Source organism: Formica exsecta, unplaced genomic scaffold (genome assembly GCF_003651465.1).
Source record: "Formica exsecta isolate Colony F162 unplaced genomic scaffold, ASM365146v1 scaffold500, whole genome shotgun sequence".
Taxonomy (NCBI): Eukaryota; Metazoa; Arthropoda; class Insecta; order Hymenoptera; family Formicidae; genus Formica; species Formica exsecta.
Window position 1 is genome coordinate 477,125 of NW_021852243.1, and position 22,873 is coordinate 499,997.

The following is a 22,873-nucleotide window of genomic DNA, read 5'->3' on the forward strand; positions in this document are numbered from 1 at the left end:
GACGCTCTCGGGCATCGATAGTTTTATTTACCGAGCCGCGGCATATTCGTATATCGTGAAATCGTTCCGGTTCGTTAAGCCGATCTTTATTTCAGCCATCTTTATCGATGTCGGTGGCGCGCTCGCGAGATTCTACCACCGCCCGCGTCCCCGTCCCCGTTCCCGTTCCTACTTCGGGCTCTCGTTTCGAGGACAAAAATCCGAAGAGCAGCATCCAACATCGCGACGACCGCCGCATCCTTGCAACGGTTCACCGACCCGCATACGCCTTCCTCTCTCTCGTCCCTTACCGCTTCCTCATCCTCATCCTCATCCTCCTTCCCCTCCTCCTCCCTTTTCCTTCCCTACCCGGGCGCATTCATTGTGCATCGTACCGCGTGCATGCACGCGCGCGACCCGCAGTTTCTGCGGTCGTATAATTCGATCTGCATTGTTCGCCAATCGCCGATCGCCGCTTACCCCAGACGTCGCTTATTGGCATAATTGATTCATTTAATCATGCTCGGGGGAAGAGGGGAGGGGGAGGAAGGGGAGGAAGGGACGCGATAACCACTTGTCCAATCGTCCGCGAACGGACCCTCGATCGAATCTTTCAGCGGGAAAAGAAAGACATCATGCCGTTTACTGCTAAATACGATACGCGAATTTAATGCGAACTGTTAAATAATGCGCAAATTTTTTTCCATTTTTTTAATATGCTTTTCGCACGGTGTCATGGGAAATAATAACAGTTCGAGATTCTTATAGCTTTAATTCATTCTGATTGATTAAGATACTGTGCGTTAAGATGAGCATTTTATAAAATGATCCGCTAATTAATTTAAATGGTCCCCGCGTATTAACCTATTTTTGTAATTTTATTTACAAGCGCGAACCGCTACAGTGATCAATTAGCATATTAAACTGATATGCAAATGTAATAACGTCAACGAAACGAATGATGAAATGTAATTTATAGTACTTGGTTATAGTCGCTAGTTGAAATTAATTAATTATCTCGAATAATTCTTCTTCATGGTTAAGTAATCCGATTTTTTTAAATTTAACCCATTTTCCTCGCAAAAGTTTGCCCTTTCCGGTAACAATTATTGCAGAGAAAAGAGGTAAATAATGAAAAATTTAATCGTCCATGAAAATCACAGGCGATTTTCACAGGCAATTATCGTTTCGCGTGGAGAGTACACGAGGAACGTAACGTCATTTTAAGTTCATTAGGCGTGCGAAATACCCCACGATGCGAGAGTCCGCTCCTTTTCGATTATTATCCCGTTCCGCGTTCATATGTGGCGGAAATGATGAAGGGAGGTAAGCGCGGTACATCGAGAGCGACGTAATTAAAAAGACGAATGATCGATATGTAGAGCGGGTTATAGGCCAGCGAGGTGCGATACATTCTGTACAATCGAAAAAACGATCGCAGTCTAACACTTTCAGTTTTTTTGAGTGGGATTAAATCTCTTCATCCCCGACCAATTCAATTTAGATATCGCCCGCGTTGATGAATATACAGCGACCGCGAGTCATTAAGCGGCGTCGGCTAATCGATAAATCGCAATCAGCGTAATTACAGCTTCTTCGACAAACATGCTTCGTCCGCGTAACGTCCCGATTTCTCACGAAACGCGAGGATTTTTTTTTTTTTTTTTTTTTTTTTTTTTTTTTTTTTTCATGCATTATGCATTCCCACCGGCCGGTCCGGTGGGATATGCGGGACTCGCACCCGCTAAAAAACTCTCCCTGCAGGGCCAACCTTTGACCCCGCCGATACTTACACAAATTAAGATTCTGAGATTTAAGAAACATGATAGGCAAGAAAGATAATACAAGTAAAAATTTCAAAAGTTAGAATTTGGAAAACTCCATCTTTATTTTCTTTTCTCATTTACAGTATAATGAAAATTACTATCGTTTTCGTGCTCGACCATCGTGCTCGACCGAAAGAAAGGCTCGAAAATGACGGCAAAAAAAGTGGTTTGCTTCCTTCGGTCGGGAAGGTGCCGGTTAAGTTTTCGCGCTTAAATACAGCCGGTTTCTTTTAAACGGATGCCGATTTGCCAGTTTGCCGCTCCGACTACGAGGTGCAATTTGCAACGTTAATAAATAACTCGCATTAACTCGCTACGATTGGATGAGACGAGAGTCTCATATAATCGTTATATACGAGAGTATATAATGTAAGACGCGCCTCTCTCCGATGCGTTTCGCCGATATTCGACCGAAATGTATGGCGACCGCGCCCTCCGACACCCGATGCCATCCTTAACTGTACACATACAGCCCGATTTTATAATTTGTTATATATTATATACAATCCGGTATGGAACGAGCGCCGTAAATCCCGTATGCTGTTGACCCGACGCGCGCTGGACCGAGACCGGCGGCTGCGGCGGATCGCGGACCCGCACGGACGGTAGATATTCTCGGACGGTCAACCGGAAGTAATTAAGGTTTCGACAGAGAATCTCCTTGCGGATAAACCTATGGCATGGCCAAAAAGAGCGACGGCGAGAGAGACCTTCGTCGGGGAAATTAACGTTACATCGCGTTCTTCGTCTCCTACCGTCTCTCTCTCTTTCTCTCTCTCCCTCTTTCTCTTACATTGCTCGGTCTTAAATATCACCTCAATATGGCCTTTACGTATCTCAGTGTCCGTGCAAAATACCCCGTTAACGATTTAATATACCGCTTCGCATCCTTCACTTACTATAATATCGCGAAAGGTACGATGCAGGTATTCTAGTCATGTGTAGGCAGCAACCCTTTACTTCTCGTAAACCGTTCGCGATCGTGCGAGTAATATCCCGGCTTTCGACAACTTCCGTGCGACCCGGACGATTATATATCTGGCTGTAAAACCTCCCGATCGGAAAGTATTTTCGGCCGCATAAGCATCGCGTCGCACAAACGTATAGGCGCGATATAAATAATCCTCGAGAGATCGTGTTTGATATAACCTAAGTCTAAGAATATATATCGCATCGTAAATGCGTAATGCATTTCATAAACCTCACGTCGCGATTAGCTCGCCGCGTGATTCTCTACCACAGATCGATCTTATCGCGTATTAAACATTTCCGCGATATACGCCGCGCCGGGCGCGCGCATCTTCTCTTTTGCGAGTATTTAATTATTTAATCGAGAGACTTCCTACATTCAATGGACAGCAATATCCTGGGATATTTGAGCGATCGTTTCGTTGAAAGAGATCCCGGTACAAGAGATATAACTCGGTTATAATTCCGTACTTTGCTTAAAAAACGCGCGCGCCCGTATGACTCACTTCCTCCGGTCTCTTAGGCAGGTATTTATTTATTTATTTATTTTTTTGCCGCTAGCTTTACTTCCTTCACCTATATCGTGCGTTATATATACATATGCGCAAGTACTATTATTGCAATTATGTCATTACAATAATGGGTGCTCGTAACAAAACGAAACGACTAACAGTAAACGTTATTACACCTATTTCTTTCTCTTTTAACCAGAGTACCGTTGACGCTTAAACTTCACTTTTCTAACAGTACTCGGGCCAGTCGAACGCATCTGTTTAGAATAAATGAGAGAATATTCAATTTATTGAAGGAATAGTAAACACGTGTATTTCATGATTGTAAGAATACGACATCATTACGGTATCATGATAATTGACCTTCGATTACAATCATCGCGTTTTTACGCAATTATCGTTAATGTGTTTATTATTTAAATCATTAATTTTTCACGCAGATTACGCATCCGGTGCGTGTCCCAGAGTATGTCCGCCGAGCGGCGAACCCGTTTGCGGCAGCGACGGTGTCATATACGCGTCGCAGTGTGAAATGCGGAAGAAGATGTGCGGAAAAGGTAAGGTGCTTTTAATTATAATAGTTATTATTATTACAGTACACCACGCATCGTAGCACCGTATACATGTGCTCTGGTTCGCTCGTCGCGAGATTACGATCTCCTTTTTCTTTTCTTTTTTCCGAGAGACTCTCGTGGAGACATATATCAACTCCGTATGATTTCGTTATCCCGTTTTATATATTATTCCCGACCGTAAAAGAATAGCGCGCGAATCCATTAGTAGCGGTTTGTCGAGAGATTATGTATAACCGGCGTCGCGCTTTTCAATTACAATCACGGAAATAACGCGACCTTCATTCGCCGATCTTATGCGATATTGCCGTGCTTCGCGGCGCGGATAGTCATGATAAAGAGTACATTCGTGTCGTTATTCCCTTTACTACTCCGCGATAGCAACGGTCAATGTTAACGAGGATCCGTTTCTTTCGTAAAATGGATGACGGCGATAAATTATACGTCCTTGTGCAAAACGAATCGCGATCTCCTAGAGCGTCGAAACTATTTATGCGTTAGAGCGCCGGGTGATTTGTTCGTTCGTAGACGAACGAGAATAATCCTCTACATACGAATGTATCCATATATCGTATATACAATATATATATATACACCAAGATCTCGTTTCGTGCTTGATGACCGTGCGTGAAATCTATCTACGTATCTCATTATTTTGCCGTTGCCGTGTCGCTCATTTAGGCGTTACCGTGGTCACGGACAAGACGGCTTGCCTGAGGTCATCCGGTAGCAAGTGCGAGCACCGCTGTCCGGGCGATCAAGATCCCGTGTGCGGCACCGATGGGCGTACCTACCTGAACAAGTGCATGCTCAGGGTGGAGATCTGCCGGGTCGGGATCGAGCTGTCTCACCTCGGGCCGTGCAACAATATTTCGGCCCACAGGGAGAACTGTCCGGTCTCGTGCGACTACGCGCCGCTCGACGGACCGGTTTGCGGAAGCGACGGAAATGTTTACAAGTCCACGTGTCAGATGAAGCTGCTCACTTGCGGGTACGGTGGGGCAGTCGATTTCGGACTGGGAATGATTTTTTTTTAAATCGCGAAAAGATCACGTTTGAACCTCAACCTCGAGATGGTTATCCGAGGAAAATTTTTTTTTCTTACGCGATAAAATTTAATTTATTAATATCCGATTACTCATTTGTATAACTCATATCTTTTTATATATTTTCTATATAAAAAAGAATTTTACTGATATCTCACAAATATGGTAATTCAATCGTAGACATCGTTTTTACTGCCTAGTCTCATAAAATAGTCTCGTAATACATGTAACTACTCTGCGGGAAGGAAGAGTTTATTCTAACATAAAACTAGTCTCCGGCCGCAAAGCGATTTTGACTTTTTCCCGTTCGCAGGCAAGGCGTCGTGCGTACGAATAAGAAGCACTGCCAGACCACAAGACATTGTCGTGAATCGTGCTGGCGTGGTGCCAAGCCTGCCTGCGGTAGCGACGGCATTTTGTACTCGAACACCTGCAAAATGCGGGCGAAGAACTGCGGGTAAGTCTTGAGTCTGCGAATCCGACATGTACAACCGACCGGCGACGACGCGATCGTCCCCGAGGGACTTTCTCTCTGGCAAAAATCTATCTCGTTGCCCGCGTTCCCTCTATTCTTTCCTTCTCTCATTGTACGCACTTGATCATTTAAGAACCGCTCTCTCTTCCCTGTATACACTTCGTTATAACTCCTCGCGTAAGAGCACTCGAGTTGCCCTTTGCTCTTCCCTTCACTGAGATTTCTCTCTAAATATTACATGCGATTTGTTAGAACGCGAAATGCAACATACGCGATCTAATGTTTCTCGATATTTGAATTTTCCCTTCAACAAGTAGTTGAGAATTATTATAATCCTATTTATATAACCGCGTTTTTTCCCATGCGACTTTTTGTCGAAGTTTTGTTAATTGAATTGCAAAAATTTCGTCAAACTCTAACGCGTTATATTTATCAAGAACAACTGCTTTCCAGCAAACACGTCTTCGAAGTGCCGATGTCATTTTGCGTATCTCGGGAACGGACGTCCGGAAGCAACGCGTGTCCCTTGGATTGCAAAAACGAACCGGAAATATCAGTCTGCGGATCGGATGGGAACATATACAGGAACGAATGCGAGATGCAAATGCTAAACTGCGGGTGGGTATTTATTAACGGCGCTGTTTCTCTTCAATAAGTAAAAATTGAGCTCGTGCTTCCTTGTCACGAGTAATCGATCATCGGTCACGAATCTTTAGCAAAGTGTTAATAATCGACAGGCATGCAAGAAGAAAGGTAACGGTAGTTGACTTCGAGAAGTGTCGGTCTCGGCTAACGAAATGCATGAAGCAACAGCTGAGATGCGGAAGCGAGGTGGATCCGGTTTGCGGTAGCGACGCGAATACTTATCCAAATCAGTGCCATTTGAACGTAGCGGTTTGTTTGTAAGTTACGTTTATCTCTTCGGAATAATGACAAATTTATTTTTCAAATCTCAAGAAACCATAATCTTTCCAACGCAATCGTTTATAGTAATTCATCAATTTAACCGAACATCCAATTAACCGTAGACAAACTGACTTATTTTCTCGATATTTGATGCGTTTTAGAAAGGGTATCCAATCGGCTCACGTTGGCGAGTGCACGACCTTGAAGGAGACCGAACAGTGTCCCGAAGATTGCGCCGAAGTACCCGAGGAACCAGTTTGTGGAAGCGACGGCAACGTTTATCGGTGATTAAGAATGTTATTCGGATTCCAGAACGTCCGCCGTCCAAGATTTTAGGGGCGCATTCATTACAAAGTGGTCGTCCATTAGAGACCGACAAAAGACCTCGGATTCTTTTCAAAATTTACTCTTCTATTCTGGTCTTTGATTTCAATGCGTGCGATTCGCGCGAAATATATTGTCATTTATCAATTTAAATTTCAGGGATTTTCATATGTAAAGATAAAATATCCAACGAAATTCGCGATAAAATTATTTCTGGTTAGGATCGAGAATGCAATATTTTCCAAATATTTAAACGGATTCGAGTGTAAAATTTTTTCGAGATTAAACAACTTGAGCTTAATGCAATAACAAAAGGTATAATCGTTAAAGCGTCGATTAAACAGCGGCCGGAGATCCTTCAAAGTTGGCGTGTTTACTAATGCGTCACGTGTGCACTCTCGTATGCATTTTAGATCCCTCTGCCATCTGCGGCGCGAGACTTGCGGCCAGAGGGTGGTTCAAGTTCCGGCGCAACATTGTCGCACCACCGCGCTCTGCAACCAGATCTGCAGCGGGGAACGTCAATTTGTTTGCGGCTCCGATAACAAGCTCTATCGCAACGAGTGCGAGATGAAGAGGGACAATTGCGGGTAAGCCGCCTGACCGCCAAGTATTATATTTGCCTGTTATACCGGAGAGAGAGAGAGAGAGAGAGAGAGAGAGAGAGAGAGAGAGCTTTCGTTCGATAAGTATGGAATTGTAGTGAGCCCTTGCCATTAATTAAACCCTTGATTCTCGAGAAATCTACGTAAATACACGGAAAATCTCATTTATTAATAATATTTGCTTTACCGGCTTTCAATCGAATGATAAATAATAGCGAATAAATGAAATCGTTAATAATCAAAGCGATATGGAAAGAAAAAACAGCAAATAATATGTAAAATTATTGTCTTGAAAGAAAGATGCATTTAAAGTTTTTATATTTCGCCTTACGAAATATTTAAATTTACTTAAAATTCCACAGATTACAAATAAAATTGTAAAATAAAGTAAATTTTAATTTAATTTTCTTTTTAAAAATATTACCTCAATTGAATCTTTTATTGTTCAAGAAGAGCAATTAAATTATCTCAATAATTTTGTAACCGTATTTTAACTTCAAGCATACAATTTTCATTCTTCATTTTATACAGTAGAAATAGTACAATATAATAATTTCATTACTTCGCTAGAAGTAGCGTTTGCTCAAAAGCTAATTATTAACATTCAAATTAAATCATTTCCATTTATTTAAAAAAATCTAGAGACAGAACGGCGATATTTCGTGTCGCGCATGTAATTTCATTGACCGCAATAGTACTTTTTCTCCGATATGTAACTATCATACTTTCCATAGACTTTCATTACGACGGCGACGGTCGCGCGTTGAAATATATTTCTGAGGAATGGAAAAGATGGCCTAAGAAACTCCGAGAAACGGTTAATTCGAATTATAGTATCGCATGCGATGAAAGGCAGTTTACGATTCAGCTAGACTCAACCGTTCCATTACGTTTTCTTTATGGAAATAATAAACTATCAGTCATGCCGTCGTGTACACGTATATACCAGCAGGATGTTCTCGTGCCCGTTGTTCAAATACGCGAGAGGAAAGTATCCTACTTCGCGAATGTGAATTGAACACAATCGCCGTACAATTTCGAAAGTAGAAATTATCGACGCCTTAGCGCGACCCATTTCCTCAAAAGAGTCATTTTCTATCTTCGATTGCTTTCTAACGCGCCCACTTCCACTGCATGCTCATCGAATGTTAAATAAACACAAACTAATACTCGAAAATATTCGTAACACAAGTACTAATCTAAATCGTTAAACTCACGAATCTTGTAATTGCTCTTTAACGCGCGAGGCAAATTTAGCTCAAATTTATCCAATTAAGCTCAATTTTTATCAATTTAGCTCTAATTTAATAAAATCTTAATATCTTAAGTAGCGAGAAAAAAATGAGCTTGATTTCCACTTTAGGAAACACGTGTACGTGGTACCTATGAAGAGATGCGTCCAGGGTTTCCTGTTTCGCGGCTGCCAAAAAATCTGTCCGCCTTATTACGATCCCGTTTGCGGCACCGACGGCATGACGTATAGCAACGAGTGCTTCTTGGAGATCGAGAATTGCCGTAGCAGGAGTCTCGTCACGAAAAAGTATCACGGAGTATGCGGCCAACCGACGGAGGAGCCGAAGAATTATCTCTATTAAAATCGATCGAGCTGGCACGACTCGACACGAGAGAGAGAGAGAGAGAGAAAGAGAGAAAGAGAAAGATAGAAAATGCGAGGAAAAATCATTCTACGAGATAATTTAACTCGTATTTTTCAGAATCGGGAAGCGACAATTGCTGTACATTCACTTGTCATATGTCGTCTTCAAATATTTAATAATTGTTCGGCGAACCAGCTGCAAATTCGACGAATTCCGATCGATCAAGTATTTTGGCGTTTGATTAATCGATCGTATAATTCGCGACTCTAGACGCCATTCAAACACACAAGCGCGATGCGATAAATAAATATACGTAGGCTCGGACATTTGATATCCTGAATGATCCAAAACGCGCTAAATTTCCATGGCGGGAAGCGTGTTCGAAGAAAAACAATACATCTTGCCAGTCGCAGAGTTCGAATTGTTGTCGTATTGTTACTGCTATTTCTACGATAATATTCGTCGCGATTGCCAATTTTCCCTTCTCCGGTATAATATATCGCGCGAAATAATTCGCGCGGCAAAATTATGGTTCGCAAATCGCTATTGTATGTCAAAGTTAAGGAAAATCATTTTTTTTTATTTTTTTAACTGGGAGTGGAAAGGAGGTTTCGCCAATTACGATATAGTCTTTTCGATATACTTTACATATACTTGACGCGCGATGTAGATTCATTATTATTTATTGTAGAGCATTAATCATTGCGTATGCGTTTTTTGACGCGATTTTTCATTTTTTTTTTTTTTTTTTTTTTTTTTTTTCGAATTATAAAATTATCTAACAATAAATATTATACGAAATTTCTACCAAATTCAAGTCTTAATTTTTCGTCAATTGCGCCCGTCGTTTTAATTATGGCTAATAATGTATCGACACGGTGTTGCTAGAGCATATTCTTATTCTAGGATTCTAGGGGAATATTGTACTATTACATTTTCTTCCGATATATGTGATGTGTGTTCATTTATTACTATTATATTATATCATTGCAATCTTAATTTATTATCGAGCATGCGAGAAAATCATTCTTCTCTGTCATGTATCGACACTAACTCTGTATACGCTTCCAATGTCAATAATAAATCATATATGTATATTTTAAGATATAAAAAAGCTGTACAAGAAAATTATACATGCGTAATAATATCAGAAATATGACACGTTATTCATTTCTATTTATTTTTTCCAAAGATTTAAAAAATCTGACATCAGAGCGCCAATTATCATGATACCACGACAGCATGTGTGTGTGTGTGTGTAAATGTATATGCAATAAACGAATTTACTTATCAACTGGGTACGTCATGGGTCATGGGCGCTGCGATAAAGATGCTCGACCGGCGCCAACTTCTGATCATTGCCTCTTCGACGATTCACTTTCCCGAGCACTCGCACTCGCGAATACGAAAGATACTCTTAACGAGCGCGAATTAACGCGATACTAATTAATTAATACGACCATCGTCTGATACCTTGTCCTCCCGGTATTCATTCGCTCACGCGACGCACTTTAGACGAAAATAAAACGCAAAGAATGCGCAACGCGACGTTACCACGACCTTGACTGACCGACGCGACGCGAAACAATATGACCGACCGCTTCGTCGATCACGTACAACTTCACGCGAATAACGTACCGACGCGTTTCGTCGCGATTTAGGTTAATAATATACCGACGCTAGGACATGAAGCAGTTTAAGCAAACCAAAAAAAGACATGAAATGAGTAGATGGATGAAAATAAATAAATATTACAACCGTAATTATATATATAATGAAAATATGTTAAACTATATCTATTATCTGAGAGAAGCCTGAGAGGGGCCGCGCCGCCGTTTTTCGTGAGACCGTTTTCCTAGCTGGTATAGTGGCGCTAACTGGATTTTAGAGCCGGCGGAACTACAATGCCAAATCCACTTTTTGATGCCATGGTAAAATGACCGGTTGGTGCATGTCCATGCTAAATACATATTGTGGGTCGAAAATGCGGAGAAATATTATGGATTTATTAATGTTTTCTTAATCGCGTGTCCTACTCACGTGCCCTACTCGCATATCCTAACCGTGTACCTTACACGCGTGCCCTATTCGCGTGTCCTATTCGCGTGCCCTAATAGAATGTACCGTATGCTGCTTCGTTGGGCCAGTTGGACCTACCTTTTGTTGATCCTGGCCATATTCATTCTAGCTACATCTAGCCAGAGATGTAGCTTCGATCTCTATCAGAGATCAATGAAGGAGAGAAATTCCTTCTGTTGCCGGCTAATCATTGTCGCCGGTGCATGAGCGTAATTTTACGCTCGTTTATGGTCGTGAGACATTACGACCGTTTGTCATGCATCATTTTAATATAACTTTACTTTAATTAATATAATGCCAAGTTATCAAAACTAATTGATTAAAATTCTTATAATAATATAATATTTTCTTAATAATAATATATAATTTATATTAAAATAGAATAAGTTATTACTATTTCATATAATTAATAAATTTACTCTAGCGTCTTCTTCATTAAACAAATTAAATAAAATTTATCGGTTAAAAAAATATTTTACATCTTTTTCAAATTTTTGCTTTAATTCATACTTTAATGTTTTAATGCATATTAAAAAAATCTATTGAAAATCTATTATATAATTTAATCTATTCTAGCCCATCCATTTTGAGGCAACGGATTTATAATCTATAATCTACATTTATATCTACAATATCTAGGAATCCGTTACCTCAAAAGAAAATAAAGTTCATTACTCACCGGCACTGATGCGCAACAGCGGAGTTGTTGGTCTTGAGGCTACGTTGTCTGTAACATACAAATATAAAATTCAAATTATAACAGCGTCCACAATATAACTAATATTTCATGCAAAATATTTTATATTCGATTAGCGTACAACGCTAATTGTAAAAAGCTCTATATAAATATGGAACAATTCTATAAATTATAAAAAGACTTTTTTTCACATAGAAATTTTTATAGGAATTATGTAAAAGTCTTTCTTTTTAATTTTCTCTTGTTTAATTCATTCAAATAAAAAGATCGAATTAGTACGCGATTTTCAACATGCGACAACGCGATTTTAATTCGAATCTTTACATGCTGTCGAAAGTCGAATGATAAAGCGGCGAACAAAATATATTTAAATTGAAATATTTTTGAAGAAATTATTTATCAAATTATTTCCCGAGACTTGTCGCGATCACGTTTAGAAAAGGAATTTGACGGAGCGTCTCGCACTACTACATTACTGTTCGAGTGTCACCGTGCGAATGATAAAGCCGTAACACATAAACAATAGCGCGCTAATGTTTACGCCGCCAAAGCCGAATACTATGTTGTTGATAATTTGCTTCCGAAATATTTTCCGTACTATGCCGTATATACAAACGGAATATTATATTATACAAATATTTTAAATTATAGATCAATTATTTAATAAACGATTAATATATCACACAGCTTATCGTTATGTTAATTACTCGATCCTGCGGTTCGATTGTTTAATTGCGTGTTCTCAATCCAAATTATATTTAAATAGTTAAATTATATTTAAATATATCAAAAAGTCGTACGATACAACATGGGACAAAATATCTTTACTTTAAGTATCGATAGAAAAATAATTATTGTTCGTAAGGATTGCAACAAAACGATAATTTATAATTATTTTATAATTTAGATTTCTGTCACTTCGATTCTTACTTTAAGAAAGATTCTTACTTGTATTTTATCGGTTTGAGAATATTTTTAATGGATTAATGAGATTCTTGCGATTAATTTTAATGGATTTTTGTGCGATTAAAATGACATTAAACACAACATAAATCGGATAACTTTTAATTAAACTAATAATAAAAATTTTGATTACATATTTAACTAAAAATTATCCGGTTTATGTCGTGTCTGGTATCATTTTAATCGCAAAAATCCATTAAAATTATTTTCAAACAGAACATGGGACAAAATATCTTTACTTTAAGTATCGATAGAAAAATAATTATTGTTCGTAAGGATTGCAACAAAACGATAATTTATAATTATTTTATAATTTAGATTTCTGTCACTTCGATTCTTACTTTAAGAAAGATTCTTACTTGTATTTTATCGGTTTGAGAATATTTTTAATGGATTAATGAGATTCTTGCGATTAATTTTAATGGATTTTTGTGCGATTAAAATGACATTAAACACAACATAAATCGGATAATTTTTAATTAAACTAATAATAAAAATTTTGATTACATATTTAACTAAAAATTATCCGGTTTATGTCGTGTCTGGTATCATTTTAATCGCAAAAATCCATTAAAATTATTTTCAAACAGGTAATGCAAAATATAAAAGTTTTATTTTCTATGGTAATATGATACATATATGTATATTTGTGAAATATTATATAATAAAGAAATAAGCCCCTCGCATGTAAGAGACTTCAAAACTCTTTGATGATACTTATATTTATATATAAATTATGCTTATATAAATTTATATATAATAACATTTAATGTGCATCAGTGCATCATGCGCACTAGTGCATCCAACTAAATTTATAAATTAAAAAATTACTTAAATAATATAATTAATAATAAATAAATAATTAATTATAAAAAGCTATATCAATTAAAAGCATAACATTTTGATATTGCTTAAAATGCTTAATAATTTTGTTTCAAGAATAAGAAAAAAATAAAAGCAATTTATTGTAAATATCTTCTACACGTTATATATTTAAAAGTCAGGAAAAAATTATTAAGAAAATTTATTTAAGAAAATTTATTTTATGTCACATGCGCATATACATAAAAATACTTCAATAATAATTTATTATCGCTATCCGTAATATATACTAGAATGGCAAAACATCACGCACAGCTAATAAAACATTAATAAATCTATAATATTTCTCCGCAATTTTGATCTACAATTATGGATCTAGGACACACATGTATTAATCGGTTGTTTTACCGTAGCACCGTAAAGTGAATCTGGTCATGTACCTAGTTCCGCCCGCTTTGTAAAATGGCTACTGTACCAGCTAAAAAAAGTATCTTATGAAAAACGGCGGCGTGACCTCTTTCAGGCTTCTCTCTCTTATTATATAATATATACCGTATTATATCTACCACTTAGGAAGAAAGCAGGGAGATCTCTAGTTTCTTCTCAAATAGTACCGCTCATCAAAAAAAAAGAGGGAAACATTTGCTGAAATTGGAGGACAAATATCGTCCTCCGGAGGACAGAAAAAATTTAACTGAATTGGAGGACTGTCCTCCCGATTGGAGGACGTCTGGCAACCCCAGGTACAACCCAGATATTCTGGGCCATCATGGGTCTTCTCTATTCGATGGTTTTGATATTCTTTTCTTGTCCGATATCGATTTTGTGTTCTGGGACATTCGGTGAGTGAAATCTTTTATCATAGCGAATATTAATTCGTTGTGATTGTATGCTCTGTGAAAGCAAAATGTATTTCGGAAAAATATTTAAAAAAGTTTACCGCTTTATGCCATTATATTCCTATTTGCGAGATGGCTTAACTCAATAAAATTAATTTGATGATCATTAACAAAATATCGATCAATGAAATTTTTATTTTTATTTAATATAGACGCTTATAATATCTAAACAATTTTCTGATTTTCAAAAACTAGATAAATATAAATGTGCGCGTCCATGAATTTGCTGGCATACTACTAGCATTTTGCTATCTGGGATAATATGTAAATCGAGAACTTGGCGCGATCATAAAACTCGAGATAATTATATTAAACGAATAAATAAAATCACAGAGAATATATATGTATAACGCTAACAAATAAATGTATATCGGGAGTGGTGAGAAAAATATCGGGCGATCGTTATATATGCGCAGATTCATCGCGTGATGTGTGAATTTTGTCGAGAGAATTTTTCCCGCGAATTTCAAACATGTCTCCTCCACCGGCGCAAAACAGACGGATGGATGCACGTACGATAACGCATCTCGTCGGCAAGTAAGTTTTACGATTAGTACTTTCAACGACCACTTGTCGGCGCCACGGGTACGCCGGGTCCAAGATGGCGCCGCCGCGCGACCGTATTGACAGGTGCTTCGGCAGCATGGCGACCAGTGTTTACGACAAATGATCGCGGTCGATCGGATTCGCGCCGCGAGCGAGTCTGGAGGCAGTTGTTTACGATATCGGTGGTGATCGCGTTCCTCTCCCTTTGCGACAACGCGCGTCTCGCGTCGAATTCGCGATTGTTCGCGGCGAATACAAAGCGCGAAATATTCCTCAACGGCGAGCAGCAAGTGGCGTGTGCTGGGACTGCTCCAAGACATCAGGTGGTGGCGGTGGCGGTGGCGGTGATGGTGGTGGTGGTGGAATCACTCGTTGGACACCTCGCGCTCGTCGCTCGCAGAATCCTCTCGAATATCATCGTCCTAATCGTGAGTACCATACAATTGTAAATCATTTATTTAATAAATTTGAATTCGGGGTTTTGGGGATGCAAAGCGTCGTTTCGAAAGCCGTACGACGCGTCATTTCGAGGTGCCGCAAATTTGACAGTGGCGGAGAGAAAGAGAGAGAGAGAGAGAGAGAAAGAGAAAGAGAGGGGCCATCTTTGAGGCCATCCTTCGGTATCGGTCACGTCGGCGAAAGAGAATAGCGATTACACGTGCGGATCGTGTTACATAAAACCACAGCTAAACGGATCGAATGCCGTGGGATGACGTCGCGTTAGATAATAGATTGTACAGGAAAGGATGAATATATCTACCTACGCGTCTCGACATGCGAGATGCGATTCTGCGTACCACCAAAGAGCACGCTTTTGCCGGTTTTGCCTTAAACTCGAAATTTAATTCGCAATCTTATTGTTAAATCGGCCGAAACGAAAGGAAGATCGTTCGTTGCACGATTCGAATCGTGTCATCCCAGTCTCTTCCTTCGAATATTACGGTCTCTCGAGCGACTGCTCCTTTAATGATTTCATTATCAATCGATTCGCATTTAACGATGTTCGAGAAAATTTCATTGACAAACGTTTATCGCGATTTTTTCCAAGAATAATACTTACGAATTGAAATAATTTTTTGCATAAGAGTTATGTAAAGCGATTTTTTTGTTCGCGATATTTTATTTTTATATGAAGTATTTTTTCTCGCATTCGTTGCATTCACATTCCGTTTTGTTGCAATCGATTATACTATATTATTATTCCACCGGATGCAACTTTTACTTTGACAAATCTAATTTTTCCTTACTCGAGTAATAATTTGCAAGGAAATTATGATCCTAATAGTTATTGTAAACTTAATTCCGCGTCAGATTTCTCCACGATGCGCTTATCAGAGGTTTATCGAGAATCATCGAAGCAGCTTCTCTTTCTCTCTTTCATTCGCTGCGTGCATTTTGTTATCTTATCATTATCTCGCACGGACAATAAATAGAAGAAAAATCATTATTGTTCCAAGGGGAGAAGGGACGGCGATCGAATACACGAATGCGAACTCTCGTGTTCGGCATAGTTTCAGCATCCGGGGGAGAATGGCCGCGCTGCTCCCGGTGTATACGTAATTAAATTTATCGATCGCCGAGGGAGACGTCGTGGCGGCACTCGAGAATGCGCGTCGTGGATCCCTCTTCATTTTTATCGCGCGCTTTTCCTCTTTTTACGAGAATATGCATTTCCGTCAAGCTTAAAGAATATTCTCTTCCGGCGTTAAGCGAAATATTCGCCATGAAGGTGATTATATAGATTATATATGATCGTGCGCAGAAATCTACCGCGCAATCTTTCTCTCGCGTAAGTTCCTTTTTTTTCCCTGAATTTGGGGAATCCGCCTTTCTCCGTAGATCGATAGCCCTTTTTGCGGCTTTTAAATTAAGCTTGATTAAATTAACTTAAAGTGTCACATATACTAGTATGTGTATGTGTGGTTACACGTTGTAATAGATTACTTTTTTTCTAATGGGATGTACATTTAAACCAAGTTTAATTGAAAACAATTAAATTCGCACAAATACCTTGCTCAGCTCATCGAACAAACTTCCAAGCGAATTGACCTCCAGATTGGGCTTCTGCCCCAATTGTTACATTGTCGCCGTCGCGTCGGCACTTGTACGGCTTTTATCGCTTTTGTGCGCAGCCAGAATATCTAACGCATTATAAAAGTATTCAAGCGCTTTGAATCTTTTCTCCTAAGAAATTTTTAAGCACATCTTATCGTGACTATAATTTGTGCCTTTATTCGATATACGAGGGTATATAATTGATGATATGAAAAATGTTGAAACTAAAATATTTTAGAGACAGCAGGGCGAGTGTACTATTTTCTATGTGAAATTGGCTAAGATAACGATTATAGTCATTCAAAATTGCGGATAAACAGATATAAAATTAATTTTAAAAATTTCATTGGCGGTTGTAGAGCAGAAGCACAGAAGAAAGTAAATATGTCCAAAAAGTGTATGCTCTAAAATACTACAACTTTGCTTAACTTTTCCACTCATCAATATCTTTGAAAATATTGATAATTCATTTGTCATGCCTCACTTTTTGTATTCTAGAATGATTGTAATACAAAATTTTTTAAAATTATTTTGATTAAAGACAGGGAAGATATACTTTATAAAATAAGATAAAAATATTGTTTTCGGCATCGTTTGACATCGTCGTATCGTATTAATCGTGATATTAGTAAGATAACAAGTTTATTTTGCGCAACAACTCGCAAACTATAGATCATATTGCATTGTTATAAGAGTTCTATATCGCTCTTTAATAGACGATCACGTAATTCTGACGATTCTCATATCACCCGATCTACTCGTATATGGACGCGTTATTCTAGTTGCGCACAAATCATTGAATGGACACGATATACGTGATTATATAACTCAATACGCACATTCGTGCGGAACAAGCTCTCGTCAAGTCGGAACAATTCGCTATATATTTCTGCAATTCTCTAAAATGTTTATCACAATTTTTCGCCGATCTATTTTTAAATTGTCGCCGTTATAATAAATCGCAACACGCCGAACGTGATGGAGACACGAAGAGGCTCGAGAACGGAAAAATCGTTTCAATCTTGTACGTCTTATAAGTTAGCGGAACAGAATGAGCAGAATCAATTCTAATTAATATTTTTATTTGTTGCTCATTTGTTGCTAAAAAGTTGCCAAAGAAAAAAATTTGTTGCTCTGTAAGTTTTAAAAAAAAATGATGTTCCGCTAAAGGAAGATTAAGTTAGCGGAACACAAATAAAAATATTAATTAGAATTGATTCTGCTCATTTTGTTCCGCTAACTTATAAGACGTCAATCTTGTTCTGGTTGATCCGTGCGAAGGTCGCCAATCGTCGCGAATATCCACGCGGCTGCTCTGTTAAGATTAATTATATGCCGCAACAACTTGAAATGATCTATTGTATTTTAACGGCCGTGTCACACGCTCCAACCTTGAATGTAAGTCGAGGGAATTGACCTCGAACCGGATCTGGAATTCTTTTTCTTCGGGGAAGGGTAATGTGGAATTATGAAAGGGTAGGTAGGTTTTGCACATGTCATGCTAAAAGTCTCACATACTTGGGGCTTAAACAAACTGCGACAAGTCCGCGCAGACACATTTTATACATATAATTCGAGATATTCTCATAATTCAATCATTAATTCCGTGTACATATATTATTTATTTTATTTATTTCTTTATTTATTCAAACACTTTAACGCAAGCGATTTTATTAAAGTATATCACGCGCTTCATTTTTTTTTATATATTTTTAAGTCAAAAACATTTTTTATATATTTTCAAGTCAAAAACTTGACACGGACAACTAATCTAGCAACTCTTTTATTTCTCGTATATATGAATACATATATATGGGGGAGTTTAAAATATTAATCAAGATTAATTTGTAATATCGCGTTAATCACAATTTTTTCACAGTTTTAGTGTAGTGGATAGCGCGAGTTTACCGATTTTCCCATCGATCACCGGTTTCTTGATGTTCAGACCCATTCCAAGTTTATCAATTACTTTTGGGGTCAGTTTTTCGTAATTTATCGAATCGTCTGAAATAGAAGCGTCTACGATTGAATTTTCTGTTGCTTTGTTTTCCTGTTTATATTCATCACTTCCACTTTCGGAATCTTTATAATCCTTTTCATTGTTAGTCTTTGTCCCGATTTTTAATCCTACGACTTTAATCGTGCCCTTCTTCCGATTTGTATCCTTCGTATCTTGCTCGAGATAAAATTCGCTTCTCGGAAGCTTCACGCAATCCTTACCGCGTAATTTCTGCATCAGACTCGTCATCGACCCGTCAATTGATCTCCTACAGAGTCGGATATAATTATTCTTTTTTTTAGCGCGATTATCGGCATTATTTTTTTCATCCGCGTCCCTCGACACAACGCCCGATCCGAGCTGCGTATTCGCCTTGGCGAATTTTTCCACTAACGCATCTGTAATATCCGGGACATACAGGTGATAAATATTCGCGTCCTTTGTATTTCCGTTTTTAAAAGCTCTCGTTAGACTATTAATTCGCTTCTCTTCCGTCGAAAGTTCCTTATGCTCATCCGATAGTACGTCGTGCGACCATTCCGCTTGTTTCGCGAGCTGGATATTTGTCGAGATGCCTGCGTGATCGGGATGTTTTTTCGATTCTACTTTAGCCTGAAAACCCACGTCGAGTCTCGTCGCGTCGTTCACAGAACCTATTACGGGTTTTATTATTCCCAATGGATATAAAGAACCACCATTCCCATAGCTTTGTTCAAGTTTGTCTTTTCCGTTATTTCTGCGAATTTCTTTTGGCACATCAATGATACCGACGAAATCGTTCAATTGCTCGTTTACAGTTGTCGCTACTTTTCCAAGATTTATATTAAATAAAAAAAAAAATATATATATATACAATTATAAATAGTTTATACCTGAATTCTACGAATTATAGATTGTTTAAAATGGAATTTAAGAATATCTTTTCTTTATTCGATGCAACAGAGACAGATTGTGGCCAATAAAGGATATTTATTGAGTGAAAAATTGCAAGCTATTATAAATTCAAAACGGCCAATCGATCGGAATAATCCAATCAAGGAGCGTACGATAATGGAGAGCTGCTCTTCCGTCCTTGCTCTTGCCGTATGCTCGCGCGTCGCTTTACGAGATACAACTTTAAACGTTTGTTTTGCAGTGTGTTATATTGAATAACGCAATTTAAATGAAAAAAGACTCACCGGCACTGACGGTAACAGGTAAAGGACAGCCGAGAAGGGAAGAGCAAGACTGAGAGCTGCCATCGTATCTCGATTCGATCAAGAGACCGATCATTCGTTAGACGAGCCAATCCCTACGTCGATTTCTTTATGTACCCCGAGAGACGATTTAGTCTTCTCGGCTGTGGTCACGCTTTTCTATCCGTTTCCTTTTTAATGGCGCGTCACATGTAATTTCGTCCATTTACGACGCATTGTCTGTACAAAAATCATCTTTGCCATTTAACTTTGCTGCAGATAACAATTGTTACTTGAAGGTCGCTTCTTATCGTAAAGTAAAATTTATCGATTATAATTATTATTCATGTTATTTTTTATTACGGTTAATTATTTTAAATAAAATAATTTTTGCAATCAGTTTTTATAATACCGCAGCTAATTATGAAATTATATGAATCTCATTCCCATAAGAAATCTCTTAATAGTATAAGAATTTTTTGTTCTATTAAAATTGAAAAGGAAGAAGAGCTATTATCTATATTTTTCCTTGCTAATTATCCACGCGATCGCGCAACGAAATGTCTTCACGATTCTCTCTCGTAATGCGAAATAATTTACCGTCCAATTTACCTTCTGCCGGGATTCATCGATCTAGCCGGATTTTCAGCTATCGGCGAGTTAATGATGCGTGGCCTGAAAATTTATAGTGCGTATAATCGAAAGTTCGTGTTCGACTCTCTCATGCTTTTTATCCTGATGTATACTTACATCCTGTTCGATGTGGCCTGTTCGATGTACTACTATAAAAAATATATATATAAGTATTTTATCGCGTCTCGGATATATATATATATACATGTAGAGTGAATTAGTTGAATATTATCATCGTTATTCTTAATATATTTAATATATCAATCAATCAATATAATTATTTTATACCTAGATGCGTAAACGAGATAATTTCCAATTCGTTAACATTTTTTTTATCTTTTATTTGACAATTTTGTTATCGCAAAAATAACGAATAAAATACGCAAACAGATTAAATATAAATCAAGCTTGAGAGATGCTGGGCTACAAGAGATACATAAAGATTTTATATTAATGTGAAAAATCTTCTTAATTTATAATTTTTGGCAGGAAGCCTAGTTCTTTAGATATTCAAAATACGCAATAATGTGTGTGTACACGTTGATTATAATTAACAAACTTATTAATGGAAATGAATTTGAACTGCAGAAAGTTAAAGAGTATAATGTTCTATTGTATTTAATAATGCTCAAGGATATTATTCATGTGTGATATGGTAATCATTATAATATACTGCTTCTTTATCAGAATAACGAACACGGCAATGCGCCCACGCGTGACGCCGTTTATAGCAGTTCTCGTTCGTATTTCCGATCACGCGATTGCTCGGACCTTAATTAATTGTAGCCGTGATCATCGGCGGATCGACACATCAGAAAATTCGTCGCGCATAAAATTCCTCTTTTGCTTTCCCCTTTTCTGAATCTTTCAAGCGTAGGTGGACGTAGATAACGAAGTGAGAAAGGTAATGAAACATAATCGTTTAACGCATCCGTTATCTTGCCCTGAAGCACGGTCTCACATCTTCATACCAGAAACCGGAAGCCACGGGCGCGCATCATCCATTGTCACGGCTCACTGTTTGCGAGAAGTCGTAATCTTATCTAGCGGTCCCTTCATATCCACTGCCGCGGCAGCGATAAGAAAATCCGTCGCTTTAAAAGTTTCCTCGCCCTTTCCGCTCCGGATTTATTAATCACCACGCTCGCCTAATTATACGTCGTAAATAATTAAGTGCGGATACGAGATTAAGGGGAGTTTCAGCCAAGGCTCTTTGTTTCGAGCGAGAATCAGCGAAACAAAAATCGTATTAATCTTTCTTGTCGTGAAATTATTGTACTACTTTCGACGTTCAATCAATGATATAACTTCCGAAATAGACGGTACGATCATATCACGAGCGCGTTGAAGCGCACGCTAGACGACAATTTGCGAATTGACATGGTCGAGATAATTTAACAACCGAGCATATACCGACGAAATTTCTATTCTCCGCGCAATTTCGCGATTACGCGAGCGCGACAAAGATGAGAACGACGACGGACTCGCGTTTCCGGTAGAAACAATTTACCGCGTGCCTCGCGACGACTCGTTCGGATTACTAAGATGATATCAGTCATTTTACCACGGTAATTAACGTCACCGACCACATAGACTACTCGCGCGCGAGTAACCTCGAGAGCTCTTGGTTTCCAATGAGCGGACAAGATACATATTGCAATTAAATGCCGCTATCATTAATCATCCAGATATAAACTGTCACACAAGAAGAGCGTGTGTGTATGTGTGAATCTAATTTCCGATTTATTTTAAAGAATTGTATCTATTTCAACGATAAAAATTTAATTGTACGCTAATTAGTTATTTTCTTTCTCCACTTGTCGATTAAAATAATGATCATAATTTTTTTTCAAGTGCGAAATATTTATATATAATACAGAGAAAATAAAAAAAAAAAATATATATATATACAATTATAAATAGTTTATACCTGAATTCTACGAATTATAGATTGTTTAAAATGGAATTTAAGAATATCTTTTCTTTATTCGATGCAACAGAGACAGATTGTGGCCAATAAAGGATATTTATTGAGTGAAAAATTGCAAGCTATTATAAATTCAAAACGGCCAATCGATCGGAATAATCCAATCAAGGAGCGTACGATAATGGAGAGCTGCTCTTCCGTCCTTGCTCTTGCCGTATGCTCGCGCGTCGCTTTACGAGATACAACTTTAAACGTTTGTCGAGGGA

General features: G+C 38.1%; 4 protein-coding genes across 4 annotated transcripts in view; 2 read left to right on the forward strand and 2 right to left on the reverse strand.

Moving 5' to 3' along the window:
• Positions 1 to 9,568, forward strand: part of LOC115241619 (serine protease inhibitor dipetalogastin) — a 29,643-nt gene extending 20,075 nt beyond the window's left edge. The window contains exons 2-9 of the mRNA XM_029817465.1: positions 3,727 to 3,843; positions 4,540 to 4,849; positions 5,218 to 5,361; positions 5,833 to 5,997; positions 6,117 to 6,281; positions 6,447 to 6,569; positions 7,023 to 7,199; positions 8,578 to 9,568. Of these exons, the coding sequence (XP_029673325.1) occupies positions 3,727 to 3,843; positions 4,540 to 4,849; positions 5,218 to 5,361; positions 5,833 to 5,997; positions 6,117 to 6,281; positions 6,447 to 6,569; positions 7,023 to 7,199; positions 8,578 to 8,809 (1,433 nt within the window). The 3' untranslated portion in view covers positions 8,810 to 9,568. The remainder of the gene's footprint in view (positions 1 to 3,726; positions 3,844 to 4,539; positions 4,850 to 5,217; positions 5,362 to 5,832; positions 5,998 to 6,116; positions 6,282 to 6,446; positions 6,570 to 7,022; positions 7,200 to 8,577) is intronic.
• Positions 1 to 10,384, reverse strand: part of LOC115241615 (apoptosis-resistant E3 ubiquitin protein ligase 1) — a 65,016-nt gene extending 54,632 nt beyond the window's left edge. The window contains exon 1 of the mRNA XM_029817451.1: positions 10,100 to 10,384. Within this exon, the coding sequence (XP_029673311.1) occupies positions 10,100 to 10,119 (20 nt within the window). The 5' untranslated portion in view covers positions 10,120 to 10,384. The remainder of the gene's footprint in view (positions 1 to 10,099) is intronic.
• A 4,520-nt stretch (positions 10,385 to 14,904) lies between these two features.
• LOC115241532 (focal adhesion kinase 1) overlaps positions 14,905 to 22,873 on the forward strand; it is a 62,163-nt gene continuing 54,194 nt past the window's right edge. Inside the window, exon 1 of the mRNA XM_029817306.1 lies at positions 14,905 to 15,246. The gene's annotated coding sequence lies outside the window, so the exon portion shown is untranslated. The remainder of the gene's footprint in view (positions 15,247 to 22,873) is intronic.
• On the reverse strand, positions 18,644 to 20,144 carry LOC115241638. The gene is made up of 2 exons (XM_029817481.1): positions 20,051 to 20,144; positions 18,644 to 19,675 (listed from the first exon to the last, which is right to left on the reverse strand). The coding sequence occupies exons 1-2, from the start codon at positions 20,142 to 20,144 to the stop codon at positions 18,747 to 18,749; spliced, it is 1,023 nt and encodes a 340-aa protein (XP_029673341.1). The 3' UTR covers positions 18,644 to 18,746.